Source organism: Lissotriton helveticus, chromosome 3_2 (assembly GCF_964261635.1).
Source record: "Lissotriton helveticus chromosome 3_2, aLisHel1.1, whole genome shotgun sequence".
Classification (NCBI taxonomy): domain Eukaryota; kingdom Metazoa; phylum Chordata; class Amphibia; order Caudata; family Salamandridae; genus Lissotriton; species Lissotriton helveticus.
The window spans coordinates 42,651,395-42,676,015 of record NC_136062.1 but is presented as its reverse complement, the minus strand read 5'-3'; the positions used below and the strand labels follow the sequence as shown (position 1 = coordinate 42,676,015).

The following is a 24,621-nucleotide window of genomic DNA, read 5'->3' as shown; positions in this document are numbered from 1 at the left end:
GACTTGGAAGTCGTTTCGTACTTGCAGCAGGGATAGCCCCTTCAGAGGCCAGTCGTCCAAGTATGGATAGACTAAGAGACCTTCTATGTGCAGGAAGGCTGCCACCACTGCCATGCACTTGGTGAAGACTCGTGGAGCCGACTTGAGCCCGAAGGGCAGGACTTTGTACTGGTAGTGTTTGTGGCCGACCACAAACCGCAGGTATTTGCGATGACGTTGTGCAATCGGAATATGGAAGTACGCATCTTGGACATATTTGGTGAAGGGCCAACATGCGAAACTTCTCTTTGACTATGACCTTGTTCAGGAGGCGAAGGTCTAGGGTAGGACGAAACTTGTACTCCAGATCTTTTTTGGGGACAAGAAAGTACCTGGAGTAAACACCTCTTCCTCTTTGAGAGGGAGGAACTTCTTCTATAGCTTGTTTTTGAAGAAGCGCCTTCACCTCCTTCCAAAGCAGCTTTAGCTGGTGAGGTAGAGATTTTTTCGGAAGTATGTCCTTTGGGAGCGCACGGAAACGTAGTGCGTATCCATTGCGCAGTATATTCAGCACCCAACGATCTTTTGTGATGCTGCACCACTCTGCCAGATGTTGTGAAGCACTTCCTCCCACTGGTGTGGGCAACGGCGCCAGAGGAAGCCATCGTTCATGACTTCCCTCCTGCTCTCGCTGTGGTAGAGGATTGCTGCTGGTGACCACCTCTACCTCTGTTGGACTTTCTCCCCTGATACTGGGACTTGCACTGGTTCTTATTCTGGGACCACTGAGGGGTTTGAACCCTCTGTTGAGGCCCCTTGCGCTGGTTGGGTCTGTACCGACGCTTGAACTCCTACTTCTCCAAACCGACTGCCTTGAGTGTGTCCAGCTTGGTTTTCATTCTACTCATCTCTTCGTCTGCATGTGTGCTGAAGAGAGAGGAACCAGAAAAAGGGAGGTTCAAGATTCTGTGCTGCGCATCCGGTTAGAGGCCAGTCAATCTCAACCAGGATGATCTCCTGGCGCATATTCCATGCGCGTAAGAGTGTGCTGATAACACTGTGCCGTACGCCGCTGTGCTAATCATTTGGTTTGCCACAAGAGATCCTTCAGTCACTATCTCGTCAAATTCCTTTTGATCTTCCTTTGGTAGCTTGGTCTTAAAGCGCTCCAAGGAATCCCATAAAGCTCTGTCGCGCTGGAGACCATCAGGGTAGAAGCCGCTGAACTGCAGACCTTGCGACCCCATGAGTCCTGGGATCTGCTTTCTTTATCCGGTGGAACCGAAGAGGTAGCAGTGACCGCATGTGTCTTTCATGCTGCGGCTACTATCACCAAGTCTGCAGGTGGATCGGTCTTAACAAAGACCGGGTCCGAGGTAGCCGGCTTGTATTTCTTTTGGATGCGAGCTGGCACTGCTTTGATGGTTGCTGGAGACAGGAAAGTGTCCTTGACAGGGTCTAGAATCCCTGGAACCAAAGGAAGCAATGGTCGAGATGAAGTCTTCTGATGAAGCGTCTCGAAAATCACTATCGTTGTGATTTGAGGAACAGACATCTCGATATTGAGTTTCTGAGCCCCTCTCTGCAGAACCTCATGGTAGGTATTAATGTCATCTATTGGAGACAACCTAGAGATAGGGCGGCCTGAGAGCATAGGGGAATAATTCCCTCTTTGATGAGCGGGTAGAGGAAGTAGATGGTATTCTTCTACTGCGGTGAGTACTGTGCCTCCTTTCCCGTGATCTGACTGCGCGTTCCTCCCGTCTTGGGGAACGTGATCCATAGAGCCGTCCCTCAGAAGGCCTCTCTGTGTGGGCTCTATGCCTGGGAGAGCTCGGTCTGTCCACTTCTTCCACCAGTTTTTCAAGAGGAGATCTGTGAACAGAGCTGGCATACTCCTGCATTTTCCTCGTCGCCCCAGAATCCTGCCAGTGGTGTAAGGGCAGTTGCCATCTTGGGGACAACCGAACAGCAGAAGGAGCCTCCTTTTGTCGGGAAGGGGACTTGTGGACATGGCTTCTAGCTTCCGGGGAGGCTGATTTCGAGGAATCCCGCCTGGAAGAGTGAGACGACGAATGGCGTGAGGCTGATTCCGTCACCAGGACTACTGATTCCTCTCCAGACCTTACTGAGGCAGGTCTTGACGTCGGTAAGCCTCTCGACGTCGAACCAGTACGCCTTCTAGACGTTGATCTCTCTCGTGCCTGCCTTCTCAGCGTCGGGGACGACGATGTATGGATCTCTCGTCTGCTCGACGTCGACCGTCGTATCGACAGGGACCTGTGAGAAGTAGGCGAAGGCTGTCGAGTCCTTGACGACGAACGGCGGTGAGAAGCAAATGGCAGAGTATTTGTCTCTCTAGACGCCGAACATCGGTGAGACGACGGCGGAGCAATGTCCAATCTAGACGTCGAAGGTCTGCGAGACGACGGCGGAGGGGTATTTTGCGCCCTCAACGCCGAACGCCATTGAGACGACGATGGAGATCTCATCCTCGACGCCGATCGTCGCCGAGTTCACGACGGCGGAGGGGTCTTGGCCCTCGACGTCGATTCCGCGTTGACGGAGGTGAACCTGCTCTCGACGCCTAACGTCGTGTCGACGACGGTGTAGGCTCTCTATCCCTCTACGCCGATCGTCGCCGGGTTGACAACAGTGGAGGGGTGATGCTCCTCGACGCCGATCGTCACCTAGTTGATGACAGCGGAGGGGTGATGCTCCTCGACACCGATCGTCGCCGGGTTGACGACAGCGGAGGGCTGATGCTCCTCGACGCCGATCGTCGCTGGGTTGACGACGGCGGAGGATCGCGAATCTTCGATGACGTACCTGAATGACTCTTCTTTCGCGACGGCGAGCCCTCTGTCGAAGGTCTTTTCTTGAATAAATGACCCACCGGTAGATCTTTTTTCAGCGCCGAGCCCGACGCTGAAGTTGAAGGACGTGAGGTCTTGCTTCTAGATGGAGATCTCGACCTCTTGGAGCCCTTCCTCACCAGCGACCGTCCTCTAGATTATTTATCTGCCAGGCCATACAGGCGAATCCTTTCCCTGTCCGTCAGAGTTCTCCTGGACAGGGTTTGGCAGTCAGAACAGGTTTTTGGATCATGATCCTCAGGGAGACAAAGAATACAGACCTCATGTGAGTCTGTCTTGGCCTTCTTTTTACCACAAGAAGGGCAGGAGTCAAAAAGAGAAGGTATTTTAAGGTGTTTAAAATGCCACAAACTGTCAAAAAAGACAGCAACTTACTGCAAAAGATGAAAAACATCTAAGTAAGGTTTAAAAGTTGTGAAAAGTGAAAAGAATTTCTGACAAAAATCAGAAAGAAGTGGAGCTGTGTTGCCAGGATCCTTCCAGAAGGAGCCGGAAAGAACAACTGCCCCAACTGTCACCCCTGGGGCATGATGGGAAGCTGGGGGTCATGAGTGCCTTAAAGGCACGGTGTCAGTTTATTTCTATGTTGCTATGAGTTAGCTTTTCAGTCTTTTTAGACTGATTTGCAATGCAGCCTGGGAGCTGTATATGCTTTCAGTCCTGTATAGGATTTTCTATTGTTTGCTGTGCATTAAAACAGTTCAAAACATGTTTTATTGGTGTTTTTTCTCTTTTCTAATGCATGTTTTTCTCATGGTATGATGGGAAGTCCTTACAGCATGATTCAGCTCTGATATTTACAATGCTGCAGTTGCTTATTTGTGTATAGCGGGCAAGCTGAGCAATAATATGCATAAATAAAGGCACCTTTGTTTTGGCACCAGAAACGGGTTCAACTCTTCCTCTTTTCATCCAGTTGAATCACTAATTGGAGGCGCAGGCGAGTTTTGTTTCATATATATATATATATATATATATATATATATATATATATATATATATATATATATATATATATTCACTGGAAAAAACCATAGGTTTCACACCAGTTATAGTTAGGTGGAAATTTTACTCGCATAAAACCATTGAAATTCCCACGTTATAGTTAGTTGGACTCACTATAAATTGCGCGTGCAATGCACTGCTGATGACGTCACATATTACATCACTCATGACATGGTCAGTGACATCACTCATGACATCTCTGATGACATCACTGATGACAACATCCTTGTGACAAAGTGGCAGACCTCCTATCAGCATAAAATAACCTTTGACACACACATTCAAAAATAGAAACTAACATTTTCTTAAAAAAGGAGAAACCAATACCAATTACAACAACTTATTAGGTAATTCCAACATCTACATACTCATCCACTCATTCACCAACAGTTCTATATAGTCACTCATGCATGTACTTACTCATTATATGTACTCATACACCTATACATCCTGTTACACACTAATACTCATCCATATAGTTACTCACACACAAATTCACACATGCAAATAAACTATCAAAAAAACATTTACTTGATTATACTGCTATATACACACCACTACACATACTTCTACAGAAACGGAAACATATTTACTCTCTTAAACAATCAATTATAAAAACACATACTCACGAATCCACCCATACACACAATCATCCACCCATACAGTCTTGCACACATGCTGTCTTCAAAATACATACAAATAATGAGTCACTCATTCATGCATCTGTGCTCTAAGTAATATCCCCCACCGAACCATACAGACACCGATACTGATACTAAAAAAAAAAAACTAATAACCCATATACACACTCATGTAGCTACTCACCAACCCATGCAGCCACTTATACACAAAGTGAGACACAGATACAGATATTTAAATATTTAAACATTACTCGCTAATATATGTATTCACTAAGATACATTTAATGAGTCAGTTAACCAATCAATTTTACACAAAATAAACATCCATTTAGACATTTATTTACCCATTTATTCTTCCATCAACCTTTAGATATACATATATAAAAAATATTTATTTTTCAGAAAGATACACATTCACTGGATGATGTCATCAGTGATGTCATTTGAGATGCCCTCAGTGATGTCATGAGTGATGTCACTAACCTTGTCATGAGTGATGTAATATGTGACGTCATCAGCAGTGCATTGCACGCGCAAGTTATAGTGAGTCCAACTAACTATAACGTGGGAATTTCAATGGTTTTATGCGAGTAAAATTTCCACCTAACTATAACTGGTGTGAAACCTATGGTTTTTTTCAGTGAATATATATATATATATATATATATATATATATATATATATATATATATATATATATATATACACATATATACATATATACAACTTCTATGGCAAAATGAAACCCCTCATTTTGTTCCTTTTCAAATTAAATGTATTAAGTGTTACCACTTTATTCCAATCAAGATGACTTCAGGTGTGCCATACTTTTGTCATAAGTAAGACTGTTAGCGTTCTAGTTGTTCTTTAGAGCACTCTAGGACATTCTGTTATTGGGCTATAGTTGGGCTACATCTGGCTGATATTTGGGCTACATTTGGGCTCTTTTGTCTCTGGTGGCCATCTTGGGAGACTGCATATCAGAATTTTTTTAATGAAATATAAGAGGATTTGAGAAGTCACTCAAAATGTGCCCTAATTTTTCTTTCTTCAGCACTAATCATAATTTCTATGGCAAAATGAACACCCTCATTTTGTTCCTTTGCAAATTAAATGTTTTAAGTGTTAACACTTTATTCCAATCAAGATGACTTCAGGTGTGCCATACTTTTGTCATAAGTAAGACTGTTAGTGCTCTACTTGTTCTTTAGAACACTCTGGGACATTCTGTCATTGGGCTATAGTTGAGCTACATCTGGCTGATATTTGGGCTACATTTGATTTTTTTGTGTCTCTGGTGGCCATCTTTGGGCTACATTGGGCTACATTTGGGCTCTAACATATATATAGCCCAATATATATTTTTTCAAAGTAAATTTTCGTAAAAACCACTGGAGCATATATCTTGAGACATAGCAAAGACATATCGGGGTACCAGTCCCTACAATTTTGCCAAGTTTGGTGGAAATCCATTCAGCCGTTCGGGCTAAAAGTGAGTCCAACCGCGCTATGGAAATTAACATGGGGAAAACACGTTTTGGGACCCCCTTTTATCTCGGCCCCCGCTTGACGGATCCCCCTGAAACTTTCAGGGAAGGAGCGGAGCGCAGCGAGGCAAAGTTAAGGAAAATTACAGGCAGATCCCTCATTCGGCGCCAAAGTTATTCCCAATAGAATGTTGCGGATTTCCTATGGAAAACGATCCTAACTATAACTACCTACTGGCGACCGCCAGTAGGTAATATATATATATATATATATATATATATATATATATATATATATATATATATATATATATATATATATATATATATAATATATTTATATATATATAATATATTTATATATATATGTGGGGCACATAAATTGTTGTATTTCCGGGGTCCTGCGCATGGCGGGAATATTCTAATGCTCATGAGTTTGATGAGGATCCCCTGGAAGAGAACTTTTATTAACTTGACGTTGCTGGCTCTGCGACAGGGTGAAAGAATTCTGAAGACTTGACAGCAGGGATGGATGGCTCTTAAACAGTCTTTGAATAGACTTTATATGTTTTCTCCTTTTTCTCGACTATTTTGAAAGACCCATGATGTGAGGTCTTCTGAATCTTCCTGGTCATGGGACCTTTCCCTCTTTTGAGCTTCAGAAGAAGAGTCACTGTCCTCATCCGAGGAGATGGAGTTTGACCTCTGGAGCCACAACAAACATCTTGCTTCTCTGTTGTGAAGAGTCTTGGAAGAAAAAGTGCGACAAAGGCTACAATCCTTCACAGAGTGCTGTGGGTGAAGATAATAAGGACATTCCTCATGAGGGACGTCCACATACAATCTCTTTTTCCCACATGACTTGCAGGATCTGAAGAGCACTTTTTTTAGAAGAATCAGACATATTGAAATTTCCAAACAGCCGACTGACATGCAGTAAAAAATCTGAGGAAAATCGTCTGTTGGGAATGTTCTAAGGGGTACTGTCACCTTATTAGTCATAGTTCAAGTTTGGTTCTTGAAGAAAAAAAAAAAAGGATATATGTATGGCTGCTAAACAAACCTTCTATTGCCATTATAGGCTATTGTAAAGCATCTTAATGCTTTGTTATTGTACCGTGGGACTCCACCTTCGATGACGGGGAAAGATTCAGTCAAGTGAATCTATGAAAGATCCAATACTGCTCAACTTTGCTCCTGCAAAGAGGCATTCAGATGCAGGGGCAAGAAAACACCACGGTTACAATTAAGGGAACATGAAAGCCTAGGAGACAAAGTAGTAAGAAGACAGGCATTGGGACAAGGAAACTGGAAAGTCGCATGCAAAGAGGCAGCACTAAAAAGGCACTTGCAGGGAAGTAAAGGAATGGTGCAAGCAGGAAGTTAATGGAGGGGTGCAACACGGTGGGGTGAATGAGCAAGTAAAGCAACACAACGGGCATATGAGAGGTACAAGGGTCACCGACAGGGAGGCAGCTGTGTCAGGCTACCATATAGGCCACATGTCAGCAGGTTGTTCCTCAAACCTATTGGTGTTGGAAGAGGGGTAATACACTCATTGCAGAGAGTAGGTGTTTTCCAAATAAGGCATGATGCCGATAAGAAGCATTCTCTTTGGCCACATGGAGACTGAGAAAATCTCTCTGGTATCTATGAACGTCCTACCATTAGCTCAGCAACCTGTTTTAACACGAGTTCATGCATATGGATTGTGAATTGACCAAACTATACCATGACAGGATACACATGTACTACTAGTCTTGTGCTTGTGTACTCCTCATGAAATGCCAGGACTTATAAACTTGTCTGAACTTGTATACCAATCAAAGTGCCTGTGATCTTAACTTGTTTACTCTGAATATGTGCTAACTCTCTCAAACCTTCCTTATGCTGATGACTTTCAAATGGTATTGACTTTCATTACCTCAACAATCTACAATAAAGGGTCTACAACTGTAATTTCATTAAAGTTATTCTTCCGAACCTGTTCATCCCTTCCTCGAAGGATCCACAGGACAACACTTACCTCTCTATGACCTTCAAAATCGAAGGGCTCATCAACTTACACAACTCTGCTTTTTTGCTTTCTTATGAGGAACTGGGATTAAGGCGGTTAGTCTTTTTAGGCCCATTCTATCCTCTACTGAAATGGGCAAGTGTAATTTTCAGAGAAACAATACTCCAATAACATACCTTCAATATGCTCCCTTATGAAGGGATCATCCATGATGTTGCTGTGATTTGTTTTGAGGATTTTCTCAAACTCTGTGATGTCATTATTCTGATAGGCACTTCAAGGGGGTAAAAGATAAAATAAATGTCAAGTCACAGTTTCAAACATTGAGGGGCCATATAAGAGTGATGGAGAATTCTGAGAAACCAAAGACATTCAGAGGAATGGTTTAGAAATCAGAAGATAAAAAATTGGTCATCATGTGATTTTTTTTTTTTATACACATAACATTCAGCATTGTTCTATAAACTAGAATAGTATATTTCTGCTTTAAATAAAATTGTCATTACATTTGTATAGTGCTTTCTACCCCTGAGGAGGCATCAAAGCATTTTTTCAAAAAGTTGCATGCTACTCCGGAACGTAAAACGGATTGGTGGTGAATTAGTATAGAGAAATATAAAATTAATTTAAGTGGTGGACATGTCAGTTTGTTATTTGGATTGAAAAGGATAGTCGAGGGATAGAAGAGGGAAGGGTTTGCATTTATATAGCGCTTACTACCTCTGATGAAGGTGTTGAAGCGCTTTATGGCAGGTCGAACGCTACTCCGGAACCCAAACAGGTTTAGTGGGGAAATTAATTTGAGATGTGGACAGGTTAGTTTGTGATTTGGATTGAAAAGGATAGTAGAGGGATAGAAAAGGGAAGGTTTGAGAACGTTTTGTTTTATTTGATGCTAATAGCAGTAGGAGGTTTTGGATGAGTAAGGGGGAGTAAGTTAGTAGAAAGGATTCAGAAAGGCTTGTTTGGGAGATCTGAATAGTAAAAGAGGTCTGAGATGAGGGGTAGGGGAAGGAATAGTCTAGAAAGGGTTATTTTGGGGATCATAGTACTAGAATGGGGTTTGGGATGAGTGAGAGAGTGGAGGTAGAGGATATATTGAGAGAAGTATAGGGTGTGAAGTAGGGTAATGCATTGAAAAGACTAGTAGAAGGAGGTGTGAGATGAGTCAGAATGGAGTTAAGAGTTTATACTGAGAAAGGTAGAGGGTGAGATGCAGAGTAGTGCACAAATGTGTACTGTTTCATGAATTAGTTATTATGAGAAACTAACATTCTTACCTTACTAAATTTGTCATCGCTAGAATCTCTGGATCGTTTTTGTACGGCTTAGCCTAAATAATAAAATACATTTTAGTTCTACAAGAATGAAGAAACAAGGCCTTGTATAAATAGCAATATTAGGTAATAGGTCTACCTCCTGAGAGTCAAATGGATTTATTCCAGACTTCATCAACATATTTGCTAGGACCAAATATTTCAAGCAAGTAGTTCGTCTGGGACTTCCCGACTCATCGTAGTTCTTAAAGGCTTCAAAGAAATCAGTGTGTGCCTTTTCAAATTCACCTTCTCTTAAGTGCATTTTACCTCCACATTCTGAAAGAAAGGTACAAAGAAATTGCAGAGAACATTTCTTTACTTGGAATTCAGTTGGACAATTTTATGTAAAACATTTTAAACCATTGGCATTAAAGTCTACCACGATAAAGCAAATGTGTTTTCAACATCAATGTGTACATTTTGAGATCAATATTTACAGCACTAAGGGAAGAGGAGAAAAAAACATTTACACTGAGTATAAAGTGGATTTTTTGAATTGAAAGACTACTGTTGCTGCTGTTTATTGAAGTATTCTACTTAATTGTACTTTTTCTCGCAAATCTGAATATTTCATCCAGAAACAGAATCAAAACATATTTTTATCACAGGCTTACATCACCTAATGTAATATGCTTATGCTTCCTACTCTTTTTTCTGTAGCCCTCTATCTTTAAAAAAAAATAAAGTTCTTTAACATTTTCTTTAATTCAACATTAATTCAATTAACATTTGCAGGTAGTGACAGTGAATTCTTAATAACATTTTCATGTAGAGGTATTAACAATTGCAGCAGTGATACATAAATCAGGGTTTGATACTACTCAAATCCCCCTCGTCTCATTATCCCTCCCTCCCCCCCACATCTACCCCGGCCATTTTCCGGAATCTATGATTGGGAGACTATTTGCGAAACTTCTATCTCGAGGCCATAATAATGCATCCACAGACTCCATATTTTCTGGAACTTTTTGGGACATCCCCTGGCCTCATAAGTAGTCTTTTCTCCTGACATATACATATCCATTCCCCTTTTCCATTCATCTAATGCGGGTCCCTGTGTCGATCCCCACTTACGTGCCAGGTCTCTTTTAGCAACCACCAGGCCAAGATTAGTAAGTAATAGCTTAGTCTTCGGGAGGCCTACCTCGGTAGGAATGCCCAAAGACACAAATTTGGCATCTCTAGGTATCGTATCACCCAAACCGGCCTTTATCTCAATCATTACATTCTCCCAGTAAACACATATTTCCCGTCACTTCCATATTGAATGAAAATAGGTCCCGGATTCTTCGTTACATCTGAGGCAATTAGGGGTTTCTGCCCTTTCTATTCTATGCAGACGGGATCGGTCATAATAAGCCCTGTGTAGGTATTTAAATTTAATAAATCTGAGCCTTGATTTAATGGCCACTTCCTGTGGGTGCATCAACGCAGTCTCCCAGTCTACATCGTCATGGCCCTCAACTCAGATTCCCATTTAGCCCTAAGTTTCAGGAGTGTGTCAGGCTGATTATTTATTATGGTCTTGTACCTCCAGGATACTGCTTTTTCTGGGATTTCGCCCCCAAGGAGTCTACCCTCTAATTTGGCATATTCAGGGAGCTTCTCCATGTCTATGCGATGTGCCTCCCATGCGTGGGCCAACTGCAGGTATTTATAGTGTTGTGTCGGATACACTTCGTACTCCCTCTGGAGGAGGGGAAAGGTAGCGAGTTCATTGTGGTCCAATATGTCTTTGATTTGGGAAATACCCAGCAGATCCCATTTATTAAATTCAGTCAATTTGGTGAATTCTTTGAGTCTCCTTCCCACCCAGAGAGGAGTTTCTCTAGTAATGACATTGGTCCATTTGATTTGTCTTTTTGCTTTTTTCCAAGCGGGAACAACCACCTGTGTAGCTGTAATAATTTCTAAACTCCCCTTCCTCCATAAAGATAGTGGGTGTGTGGGTATTTGTCAAAATGCGTGCGCTCCAACGCATAGGTAGGGTGATTACCAGGCATGTGTTCCCATTCATTAATCATTATCACATGGGAGGCCCAATAGTAGACTCTAATATCTGGTAGTGAAATTCCGCCATAGTACTGGTTATGTTGCAGAGGAATGTACGCAAAGCATCCTCTATCTTAACAAAAGCTTCCTCTGGGACTGGGCAATATGTATTCTGGAGGATGTAGAGAAATGTAGGTAAAACGACCATTTTATATAGGGTGGCTCTGCCCAACAGTGTCGGAGGCAACGTTTTCCACCTTTCAATATCTTTTTTTAATTCTCTGAGGACTCTATAGAGATTGCGATTCAGGGCCTCCTGTCGGTCAGTGGTCACCCACACACAATCGAGAGGTCCCCATCCCCTATTCACCGAATATAAACAGGATTTCTCCCAATTAATTTTATATCCGGCATGTCTGCCATAGCTTCCAAAACTGTCCAGTATCCGTGGGAGTGTTGTCCGGGGGTTCGTGACTTAGAGAAGAATGTCATCTCGTATTAATGTTATTCATACATCGATGGACTCAGTGCCGTTACGACGAAATCCAGTCATATCCGGATGTGCTCTAATAACACACTCAAGAGGCTCCAATAGAAGAGCAAAAAGGAGGGGTGACAGAGGGCATCCTTGTCTTGTCCCACGCTCTAATGTAAATTCCCCAGAAATCATTCTGTTTACCCGTACCCGGGCAATTGTTTTCTCGTATACAAGGGTTATCCATTGCCTGAATTTGGTACTGAAACCAAACTCTTCCAACACCGACATGAGATAAGGCCAGTGGGCGGTGTCAAAAGCTTTTTCAGCATCAAGTGACAATATTATTTGCCGGTCTGACCTGTTACTAGCTACCTCAAGCCAATTATGGACTCTCCGCAGGTTTAGTCTGGTGGACCTCCTTGGCATAAAGCCAGATTGGCCCCGTGGATATGACTGTTGTGAGCCTACCAGTGAAAATATGAGCCAGTATCTTTGTCTCTATGTTTAGAAGAGAGATAGGGCGATACAACTACACTTCTGTGGCGGTCTATCTTTCTGATGTATTGCCGCTATTGTGGCAGTTCCGAGGTCTTTCGGTAGGCTGCCTACATTTTGTGCCTCCAGGTAAAGGTTCGGCAGATGAGGGCTAAATAATGCAGCATTTTGTTTAAAGAGTTCTGGCAGTAGTCCCTTGGGACCCGGGGCTTTCCCGGACTTCAGGTAACTAATAGCTGCTCCTACTTCATCAAGCGTTATCTCTTCATCCAACATTCGAGAGTCTATGCCTAGCCTGGGGACCTCTATCTCCTCCAATTTTCCTTCAATCTGTATTGGTCGCGCAAGGGGGGCGCTTAGCGTAAAATGCTTCATAATAATGAGCAAAGGCATTGGCCATCGCACTGGGGGTCACGTGTTTCTGGCCATCATCAGTATCAATTTGGGTGACCCACCTAGTTTCCAGTTCTTTTTTGCTAAGCCATGCCAGCAGCCTACCCGTCTTGTTACCACATCATAAAGGCGTTGATGCATGGCCTGTATCGCCTGTTTCGCATCGTCCTTAGCCTTGGCCAGGCATTCCTGGCAAGATTTCTCATTCGCGTAGCAGTGCAGAATCTTCACTTATGAGGGCCTACATTTCTAACTGGAGGAGACTGGATTCAATATCAGCAATAGCTCTCATTGCCTGGCCTTTTTATGGGCTATTATGTTTTGGGCCTTTTCTATTAAGACCATCTTATAGGACTCCCAAAGTGTTATAGCCGATTCCACAGAACCTACATTTTCCCTGAAGAAGAGTTCCACATCTACTCTAATTTCTTGGGCTACCTTAGAATCCTTAAGTTCCCAGGCATTGAGTCTCCATTCATTGCGCAAACGTGTTTTATCTCTTCCCATCGTTAGCCAGAGGGGCGAGTGGTCTGAGAGGCCTCTTGCTAAATATTCTGCCTTTTGAATCTCCTTCACGTCTCCCACAGGGCCAGGATATAGTCTAATCTCTAAAAGGTTTTATGGGCTCTGGAATAGAAGGAATACGCCCTAGTACCTGGATGGTGCCTTCGCCATAAGTCCATCAGTGCTAGACTGTCCGTGAATCTCTTAAGTTGTGTTTCGCTAAACCCTGCAGGAGGGACCGTTGTACGATCTAATCTAGGATCCGACAAAGGACTCCCCCAGCGAGTGTATCAACGTTCAGAGGGGCTACCCAGTTCGCACCACATGGCAATATCCACAGGGGGTAAAACTTGGATGCAGAAATATCTTTGTCAACAAGAAAGGGGGTTGCCACCAAGCCCCTCCCGTAACGGTATTCAAGGGGTATTGATTCTACAATGGCCACATCAGGTCACTTAGCAGCAGGGGTCCAACTATCCCTCCTGGCCCACAATGCGCCTGCCTTATGTGCATGTGACACAGTAGGATCCCACAACTGTCTTCAGGGGCACGAAAGGAACAACCAGACAGATGCAAATGTACCTGGCTCTGCCGTCACACAAGGGTCGCCTCTGATCGGCATGGAGAAAATGGCAGAGCAGGTGGAATAAATATCCGACCCGCTACCACTTGCTGCTGCCACTCGTAGGCCTCTCGGTCACTCAAGATATGGGTTGGGGCACTTTTTGAGGCCACGGATCGCAGATCCCCCTCAGCAGGCGCGGTGCGTCCATTAGGGCGTGGGGGCGTAGCCCCCCGCCCGCAGCCGCCCGCAGCTCCGGCGTTTCTGAACTTTAGTTTACTTAAGTTCAAAGACCGACGCCGAGGGAGAACTGACAATGCATGCCAGCCAGCATGACGTCAGACCGCGCGTCATGTTGACTGACATGCATTGTCAGACATGGGGGCAGCAGCGCAACACAAGTGTGCATGAGTGGGGACGGAGGGCGAATTTTCGCACCGTGCCCACGCATGCGCACTTGTGTTTTAACTTGTTAGCGCATGCCCATTAGGTCTCCTAATGGGCGTGCTGCGGGCGAGGATTAACTGTGCCCTGGCGCTGCAGATTGGCTTAGGGGTTGCCACTCGGTGCTGCTGTTCCTGTTCCAGTTCCTGTTTGGAGATGAGGCGCCAACGCGGACCAGGAGCAGAGGCGGTCAGGTAAGTTTTCTTAATGTTATCTCCCTTGGCGCACCCCCTACCGCGACCCCCTCCCCCCGCAACCTCCCCGCGACCCCACCTCGCGAGTACTGCATTGATTTGTCAGTTTGTTAAAGTGTTCATGCGTTCATCTCTTGACCTCTTCACATAGATAATGAATAGCTATAACATCATTGTTCTGTTTCCGACCTTGAAGTTGATGCATGTCAAACAATTGTCATCAGTAGCAGAACAGAGCGAGAGTGTCTATTCTAGATTACTTCCAACTGGTAGGATAGTTCCATGGGTTAAGCCTTTGCTGCAGCAATCCCAGGTTCGAACCCTATAGGTCCTACGTCATCCACTCAGACGTAAACATCACCATCCATTTGACAAGTCGCTTTGTGAACGGTTCTATACACATTATGAATATTATTCTCTTTAAGGGATAGATGAAACACAACGTTGTGTAACCGTGGACAGACAATTACCAATTATTGGTCAAAACGGTCACCTAAATCTAAGCAACAATGATTGTTAAAAAGTGAAACATATACATGCTCCGTGTTTTTTGCTCATCACAGTTGTATGTATATTGATGGGCTAGCCAGTTTTCAGTTCAGAATGTGTGCATTGTTCATTTTGTCATGCGGCAGTGCTTTAGTAGAGTTTTGCTACTGTCGCTTCTATGGGGCATTGCATTATGTTTTTAATATGGAAACCTACTGGCTCCAGTGTTTCATGCAGACAGGCCTCACAAACAGTGTGGAGTGGCAACTTGAGCAAAATGCCGAGATGTTGAGCAGACTGTGGCATCTCTAAAGGATGAGCATTGTATGGATTTAGTGATATCATAGTCTGACTCGCCAGTGAATAGGCATACTGTGATATCACTCAGGCTATATCACAATCTGACTCTATATCCAGCATTTATCGATACTGTGATATCACTGTGGGACCTGCCATTGTCAGGGTCAAATGATATCATTGTCCGACTCTATTTCAAGTGTGTGCGCATGCTGTTACATCACTCTGGAATCTGCCGTAATATGCCTACAATCATATCACAATCTGACTGTACATCCAGTAGATATCAATGCTGTGATATCACGATGGGACCTGCCATTGTCTAGCTCTAATGATATCATAGTCTGACTCTATTGCATATTTGTTCGTGCTTACTGTGACATCAATTATGAATCTGCCATAATCTGGCCCCAATGATATTACAATTAGGTGATGAGCAGAACTCGAGTGAGTATAGGGTTAGCAGTGTGCCTGTGTGAGTCCTGGGTGAGTGATGTCTGTGTGAGTATGGCCTGAGCAGTGTGCCTGTGTGAGTCCTGGGTGAGTGATGTCTGTGTGAGCGCAGGGTCAGCAGTGTGCTTGTGTGAGTCCAGGGTGAGTGATGTCTGTGACAGTGCAGGGTTGGTGATGTCTGTGTAAGCGCAGGGTGAGCAGTGTGCCTGTGTGAGTCTAGGGTGCTTAAGAATGCACCATTTGCCCACTCTTTTTTCAAAATGTTCTCGTGGGAGAACCCCTGAATCCCCCATAGGTGGTTGGGCCTCGCTCGCTGCGCGCGCCACAGTGCAGTATTTACGCCTCACCACTTTCAAATGTCACCAGCCGCCCCGGCCCCTCAGTCGTTACCCCAGGCATCACAGCCCTGGCACCCATGCCTTAGGTTGCCGTCTTCACCGAGCGGACGCTCCCGTCCGGCTCCACCGCGCAGCTAATTGCGGCATGAATCTCCTCCCCACACCCGCACCCCCAACTCCGCAACCGACTGTCCTCGGGCTTTATGTGTCACAAGGTAGAGCGGGGGTGGGGGGGCGGTCCCACTCCCGTAAGCTCCTGGACCAGAGAGTCTGACTCCCCTCCACGCGGGGGTGGTGAGGGCAGCTGCTGCAACTCCGGAGGCAATCCTTGGGCCCCACACAATACAAGTATAATCACTTGCCGCTTCTCACCGTCTATCTCCCTGGTCATGCGGCCCGGGGACACAACAAGCGCAACTCCGGCGCTCGAAAACGTGGTCAGCTGTGGCCCCCATCACACTCAGGACTATGATGCCCTCCTCTGCACTGCTGCGGACCAAGGGGAGAAGGAAGGAGGAGGCCTCACCCCAGTGCGCAGTTAGCGACACACCGTCAACGTCCCAGCCACGGCTGATCCGGTTATGATCGCTCGGAGCGCGTCTCCCCTATCTCCGCTGTCTCGCTGCTCCAGATCTGCCCAGAAGGCAAGGGTGGTGGCCCCTGCAGTACAGCACAGGGACTGTTCACCCCCTCAGAGCAGATATCTTCGGTTATGTTTTATCCCCAGTGGGACCAAGCGGCCATATTGTCGGTAAGGCCTCGTCCTCTCAGCGATCGCACCAGCCTCTTATTTCCCCCAGTTGCGGAGTCGCAGAATACATCTTCTCCAGGGCAAGTTCAGCTCTCAGGTGTGGCTACAAGGCAGGATAAAGGTCAGGATCTGTTCCAGGCGGCCGGAACTCCGTCAAAAAGCGAGTAGTCCGCCATGGTGCTGGCCACGACCAGCCCCCTCCTACCGTAACCCTCTATCTTTGTGCAGATTTTGCCATGTACATGGTTGAGTGTCACACTACACAACCCAAGAAATGGCATGGAAACCATTTTAAGATTTTTTTTGTACCTGGTCTAAAATAGAATAGTGGAGAATTTGTGTATTGTATTCAATATGAGCAAAGAACAAGAATATTCTTTAAATATTTCAAAGGTGCAATTTACACAGGTGGTACAAAATTGTAGTGCTCTAGGTAGACCACAAACAGCACTAAAATAGAAAACATTATCTTTAGTTCACTCGGAAATGGCCAATTCAAAATGATTTACCCAAGCTTTATAAATCACTGGTCTTAGTGTGAAGTGGCAGAGTACTGACTTGCTGTTATTTCTTTAACATTGCATTCTTTAAATGTTTTATTTCTCTAAAAATTTATGAAGTTGGGGAGAGGACTTCAATTGTGTTTTGTACCCTGCCTGCAATCGCTCGAAGGGTCCTCCTCGCCACCAGTCTGTGACAGCAGATATAACAGGCCAATTAGGTGTGCTAGACGTTTGTAGACAGCGTTCCAACGGCGCAACAGGTTGCACACACTACTCTGCCGCTTATGATATTCACACCCGAATAGATTTCGGTCTGATATCTAGGAGTCTATTCTCCTGGGTTATCACCGGTGACCCCCTCCCACGAACTTATTCGGTCCATTTTACTGGTTTTGCTGGACATCTAACTACCTACCAGGAAATTTGCACCATTTATTTGGAGATTTCCCCCATACTCTTTAATGGACCCTGTCTGTAAAGCTGACATCGCATCATCTATAGAGGGGTTCTTTAAGGACAACAAAGGCTCGATATCTATTTCGCCACCGTTTGGGAGGCCTTTCAGGTGTTAACTAGAGGTATGACATTTTCAAAGCATGCAGAAGTGATACGCGCCTTAAGAGACACATTATCGAGATTAGAAAGGGATAGCTTAACTGGAGCAAGCCCATAAACACTCAGTCAATAGTAAACTCCTTGAGGATATCAAAAAGGCACTGAAGGAACATGGCTGATAGTGAGGTTAAGCACCACAGCAAATACTCTCTAGCTCAGGTTTATGGTGAGGAAGAATGCCCCAGAGGTACTCTGGCTGTGTTGCTTCAGCCTGAAGAGAGGCAGGTACGGTTATTGAACTGAAAACGGCCGCACGTTACAGGATGCAAGCTTAATTGTAGAGAGGTTTGGTAGATATTACACTGAGCTATATAGTTCACGGATATCACCAGACGATGAAGCAATTAAACAGTAATTGGAACATATCCAAATGACATGGCTTACCAATACGCCTTGATTTCCCCTTGATCCTAGAGAAATTTGTACAGCACTTTAGGCAATGAAGGCGGGGCACACCTGGATTAGATGGCCTTCAGTTGCCTTCTATAAAGTTTTTCAGGAATTGCTTATACCTCAACTACTCTGTACAAGGAAATGGATGAAGCCAATGTGATGCCCCCATCTATGAGAGAAGCATTCATTGTTACACTCCTGAAACCTGGAAAACCTCCAGATAATTGCTCTTCCTACAGACCCTTATCCCTACTGAATTTAGATACCAAGTTCTTTGCCAAAATATTAGCTTATCGACTTGCCCCCTTAGTCCCATTGGTGGTCCACCCAGTGCAGGCTGGCTTTGTTCCAAGCCGGAGTATAGCTTAAAAGCGCAGATCTGTTTTTGGGACCATCCAAAGAGCAAAGCAAGATGTCAGAGCTGCGGCAGTCTTTTTAGACGCAGAAAAGGCTCTTGACTCTGCAGAGTGGACATTTATGAATGTGGTGCTTCGCCGCATCGGGGTCAGCGAGGTGTATCTCCAGTTAGTCACAGTTTTATACACGGCCACAATGGCCAGGATAAGACTGGGCAATATTGTCACCTCCCCTACTGCAATCTCGAGGGGAAACTGACTGGGGTTCCCACTGTCCACCCCTTCTATACGCACTGGAGGCAGAGCCCCATGCCTGTGCCTTCAGGGAGTACTACGGACATAGGGGGCTGCGATTCCCAAGTTTTCGCTTAATTGTATCCACATATGCATACAACAGGCTGCTTTATGTATGAGAAGCATCTCACCCCTGTGCTCACTAAGGTTGTCCGCTTTGGCCAGTAACCGGGCCTCAAAGTTAATTGCGCAATATCTTTAACTTTTCCCCTAACTGCATCCATGACTCCAGTTAAATTAGACTTCGAACTATAGTGGATTACAGATTCAGTACGTTATTTAGAAATACAAATTAGACAATTATGGGAAAGTAATTTGCAAGCTAGAAGAGGATATTGCCCAATAGATCAGATTATCCCTCTCATTGATTGGACACATTTCACTTATGAGGATGATAGTGCTCCCCAGATTTTTGTTCCTGTTTCAGAATATCCTGATGCTACTTCCGCGTCACTCTCTGTTCACTGATGATTAAACTGGCCTGGGACAGTAAGCGGCCGAGGGTTAAGTGAGATACTCTTACCTTGCCATACAATATGGGTGGCCTAAATGCACTGGATCTCGAGTTGTACTGTAAAGCAGCACAGGGCTCAGAGGCACATTCCTGGATACATGGCAAATGGAATTACCGCATCTGGACATTGAGCGAGATGCTGCTGACCCGGATACTCTCCCTCAGGTGCTCTTTAGTGCCCCGGTTAGACGACTAAGTATCCTTGATTCTTTAAACTCAACAGTACATTTGTGGGGAAATTTACTGGAGAGGTATGGAGGAGCTTTGATGTACTCCCCACTGACCCCACTAGAATGGTTTTCCTGGTTTCCAACAGAGAGAGAAAGGGATGTCTCCCGAACATTGCGGACACTAGGTATATCTGAGATGGGCAATTTCTTTCACCACTGGGTGGTAGATAAGTGGGAGGGCAATTTGGAGGAGAGACGTGAACCTTTGACTCTTACCCAATATCAATACTTCAAAGCCCAACATGCATTACGCGACCTCCTGGGAGAAGTTTTGTAGGAGCCACTAGAGATACCAACCCTTTAATATATTATACGATCTGCACACCCACTAAGCTGGTTACCTAAATTTAGAGCTTTGCACAGGAATCTAGGAGGCCACGCTTAATGAAAGCTCACCAGGACTGGCAGAAAGACCTAGACCTGGTCGTAGATGACAAAAGTTGGCAGTATTATGCAAAGTGTCAAGACACATCTCTCTAAATGGTAGACACCGACTAATCCATTTTAAATATATTAACAGAGCATATTACACAAAGTTCAAGTTCAAAAAGTACTTTATTCGGTTAAAAAGACAGTAACCATAAAAGCAACAAGTTAAGATTTCATTTACAGTGAATGATAAAAACAGTTTTTATCTAAGGAGGAGGTGACACAGTTTTCTTTTCCCTGAGAGAACAAATAAAAATCATCCACACATATCGATTTTCACAGTTTAAAAACATGCTTAAAAAATTCTGATAATAATGCAACAATAAAAACAGTGTCCATTCTTTGTAATTCAAGAAACGCTGGGCGGCATCTATTTAAATTCATCTCTTTAAGGACAGGGACAATAATTTTCCTACGAGGCAAAGTATAAAATTTACATAAAAATAAAACATGAATATCCGATTGCAGGGAAAATCCATCACATGGGCACATACACAGTTTATTCGACCAAGAGTTCATTTCTGGGAAAGTCAATAACCTAAAAACAATATTAAGTCTAAAACGTGTTAAAAGGAATCTATCGTAATTAGACATAGGAAGGCTTAAGTATGGCTGTAATTTATCTCCGGTTAAAATCAACTGTTATGAAAAAACCGTCTTTTTCTTTATTTCCTCTGACACTCTTTTTTCCCTCAAGTGTTCCATACACAGTTTTTTCAATAATTTTCTGGATATGTTTACCATTGTTGGTGGGTCCACGTAATATTGTATACAGTCAATTTCTGTCAAGAAAGTTTTAACATAATTTAACCACTTAAAACCATTAACATTTTCAAGTTTTAACACATCCTGAAGTATGGCACGATTTACTACACACTCATTTACAGTCCATACCCTGTGCCACAGAAGGATGGGCTGGGTTCTAATTATATCTGAGATATACGGCTGCCCCAGCTCCGCGTGACAAATAAAGGTCGCAATACTTTCGGGTATGGACAGAATATACCGCATAAACTTGTTTTCAATTAGTTGAATTGAATTTATATTGGCATACCCCCAGAGTCCCGATCCGTACAAAGCCACCGATAGACACGTTGCGTTATAAATTGTTAAATTTTCCCTTACTGGTTTCTTTCCCAGTTTTTTTTATGAATCTCTTTAAGGCCATTGTTGTCTTCGAGAACAAGAGGGTTCTGGCCTTTACCGCACTTGCCCAGGAACCAGTCTCATGAAAGAGGATGCCTAGATAAGGAAAGGTGGACGTGTTTTCTAAGGGAGCGTTATTTATGAACATCGTTTTCATTCGCTTCTTTGTTCGTGTTCCACAATTCATGGAAAAAGTTTTGCTGCAATTGATATTTAAATCCAAACTGAGCATGAACTTATTGAAAGAAGCTAACAGGTTTTGCAGGGCCATGGGGGTACGAGCCAATAAAACAGCATAGTCTGCATACAAGAGTGCAGGGATAGATCTTTTACCAACCATGGGCATATCCCTGCACTCTTGGATGAGATGAGGCTCCAGGCCGTTTATATAGTTCAGGAATAAAAAAGGTGCCAGGACGCACCCCTGGCGTACTCCACGCCCTATTCCAAATGATCTACTACATTCCCCCCCTTTTCCATAGCGAACAGTGGCAGTGGCCCCTGAATACAATTCTCTCAGGAAACAAATGATCGGTTCTTCCACGCCCAGCCTTAGCAGCAGTTCCCATAGTTTGTTGTCGGACACACAATCAAAAGCCGATGTAAGATCGACAAACGTAAATTATAAACGCTCCCTTTTTATCGTTATGTATTTCTGCTGAACGATAAATAAATTTAGGCCCTGCTCAATGGTTCCTATGCCCTTTTGGAATCCGAATTGTAGGTCACTTATTACCCCATTGTCCTCTGCCCAGTTTTGTAATTTTTCTAGAATAGTTCTACCAAGAATCTTTATAGATGAGTCGAGTAGGGATATTGGCCTGTAACATGCACAGTTTTGCCTATCTCCCTTCTTGTAGAAAGGAACAATAATCGATGTAAACCATGATGGACACAAACCCCTCACTAAGGCTGCGTTAAAAAGCTGTACCAGAATGGGGCCCCAGATGTCACTGTTGGCTTTATACAGATCAGCTAGGATCCCATCAGGACCTGCCGCCTTTCCACCCTTTGTGGCTTTCAGACTCCTTAAACCTTCGGGGAGAGTTACCACCAATTTTTGTGCGTCATCCCCTTTCTCGTGCATTATGTTGAGTCCTATTTCGGGAGTTTCCTCTTGAGACGTGTAGAGAGTGGAAAAATGTGCAACCCAGTCATCTTCATTAATCGCAATTTCCATGCGAGCTTTAGTATTATCATAAAGGAAGGGGGCATTTACCGCCCTCCAAAAAGCAGACGTGTCTTTAGATTGTGAGGCTGCGCATAGTTCTTCCCAAGCCACTCTCTTTATGACATTTTTCCTATTGATCAATGCCAGGTTATAACGTTTCCTTAGGTCTCTTATTAAAGAGGGGTCTCGCGGCACCTGGTGAATGGCGTGTTTAAGCTCAGTGAGGGCCTTGGTGCATGCCTTATCAAACCATCTTCTGCTATTCTTGGGCCCATTCTTTGACTCCACCCTCAGACTCTCTTTAATAGTAGAGGCTATAATATAAAAATGTTCCATTATGCATTCACTCTTGGAGTCTTCATCCAGGCAGACTCTAAAGCTATCTCTACAGGTATTCACCAACTTAGCAAGAAATTCCTCCGGGACCACCTTACTCCACTTGAGTGTGTACCCATTTTGCCTCCCCAGCATTACATCCGGGGCTGCCTGGTTAGAGGGCTGGTCATTTTGCAATACCACAAATGGGGTATCAATCTCAAGTATTTGTGGGAGATGATCACTCATTGGTGAATCCAGGATCTTAAAACTACTTATCCTGTGACCATAACTCTTTGAACAGATGCTAACATCAATGGTAGTCGATGCTCCCCTGCCAATAAAAGTCGCAGCAAATGGTGTTGGTCGATGGGCCATTTCATTTGCAAATCCCAAATCATAATTAAATAATATCTCATTTAACAGATCCCCGATTAGTGTATGATCAAAATGTGTGAGATTAATGTCCTGCTCTAACATTAACCCACAAATGCCTTTTTGGCCCTTTTTACAAAGTGGACAATTAAAATCCCCCCCCCCCACAAAATCATTACTTCCTTCTCCTTACTATCTATTTCACAATGTAAATCGTTACTTAACATTTTCAAAATATCCTGGATCGCACTACTTGGGATATTGTTAGAGAAATTTATGATAATGACACTAGCTCCCCTCCTAGTATCTATCACCGTTTTATGATAAAAACTGCATTTAGAATAAAATCGTACCCTCTCATATGTTAGGTGATTTGAGAGGTACGTAATTAAACCGCCCTTAGGTCTCCCGTGTGCTCCCCCCACTGCCGGCTTACAGTAAGTTTTATAACCATTTAAGTGTATAGGATGTATGGTCCAAGTTCCTTGCAAGGCCAAGATGTCAAGACTATCTATAACAGTTTCCCAAGAGGGATTGGTCATTTTCTGTCTTAGGCCTGCCACGTTCCAAAACATCAGGCTGCATGTTTCTTTATTCTCTGCCACTGCTTCCAAATCCATGACGGCATGTCCCATTTCCTTCCCATTTATTTCTGAATTACTTTTGCCATGGGTTTTTGTGGGCACAGGGAGCCCTTGTCGGCCCTCTTATCATTTGAACTTCTTGCAATCATATCAGGCATTTCCTGTAGTAAGCTACTATCAGATGGGTTTGGGGGAGTAGATAAAAAAGGGGAACACTGGAGGGCGACTTCACACTCTGGGCGTCAGTCGACAGCCTCCAATTCGCTAAACCGATTGTAGCAGGGGATAAAGGGTGGAGCAAACTGTGGGCCCATCCATTCTACGCTGTAGTGATGCCCACTATGAGGTGTTCTCCCAGCCCTTCGTTGTATTAGGGTCCATCCATCTTCTCCACCCCCTCCCCAACTATTTTGGTTGGAATCCCTGTACAATTCATGCCCCCTCCCTCCCCTGGCATAGTTAGAGTTCCTAGTCCAGCTCCATCTATTGTCTAGTTGCTCTACTGGCATATAGAAGTAGGACAGGGGTCTGGCCACAATCGCTGATCCATAATTTCTCGATTCCCCCAAGCAGATATGATCCACTGTTCGAGGGTCTTCAAAGGTTACAACCACACAATCCCCCTGAGATCTTTTTCTATTGTACACCACCCAAGGAACCCTCTGAACCATTAAGATGTTACTGGTTATTGCTGGTGGTAAAGGGTGGTTGGAGTTTAACCAATGAAACACCTTATTCCTAAGTGCCCAAAAGGGTTCCGTAATTTGAGGAGCCAATTCTGGAACCCCAGTCAGGACCACCACATAGGGGCATGCTTCTGATGGTAAATTGATGCTTCTACGTTTTTCGGTCCTGTCTTGTTGAGCTTGGTCGGGTTTGTGAGTGGGTACATTGGGGCCAGCTGGTTTATTTGTGGTTGCCTCGATTGCCGGGGTAGATTTAGCAGAAACTTTACTTGCTTCAGAAGATGTGGGATTTGGTA

General features: G+C 44.1%; 1 protein-coding gene across 2 annotated transcripts in view; it reads right to left on the bottom strand.

Moving 5' to 3' along the window:
• COPS2 (COP9 signalosome subunit 2) overlaps positions 1-24,621 on the bottom strand; it is a 441,002-nt gene that overhangs the window by 163,295 nt on the left and 253,086 nt on the right. For both annotated transcript variants that reach the window (XM_078684793.1, XM_078684794.1), the window contains exons 8-10: positions 9,422-9,600; positions 9,286-9,338; positions 8,182-8,279 (exon numbers count right to left, since the gene is read on the bottom strand). In XM_078684793.1, the coding sequence (XP_078540919.1) occupies positions 8,182-8,279; positions 9,286-9,338; positions 9,422-9,600 (330 nt within the window). The remainder of the gene's footprint in view (positions 1-8,181; positions 8,280-9,285; positions 9,339-9,421; positions 9,601-24,621) is intronic.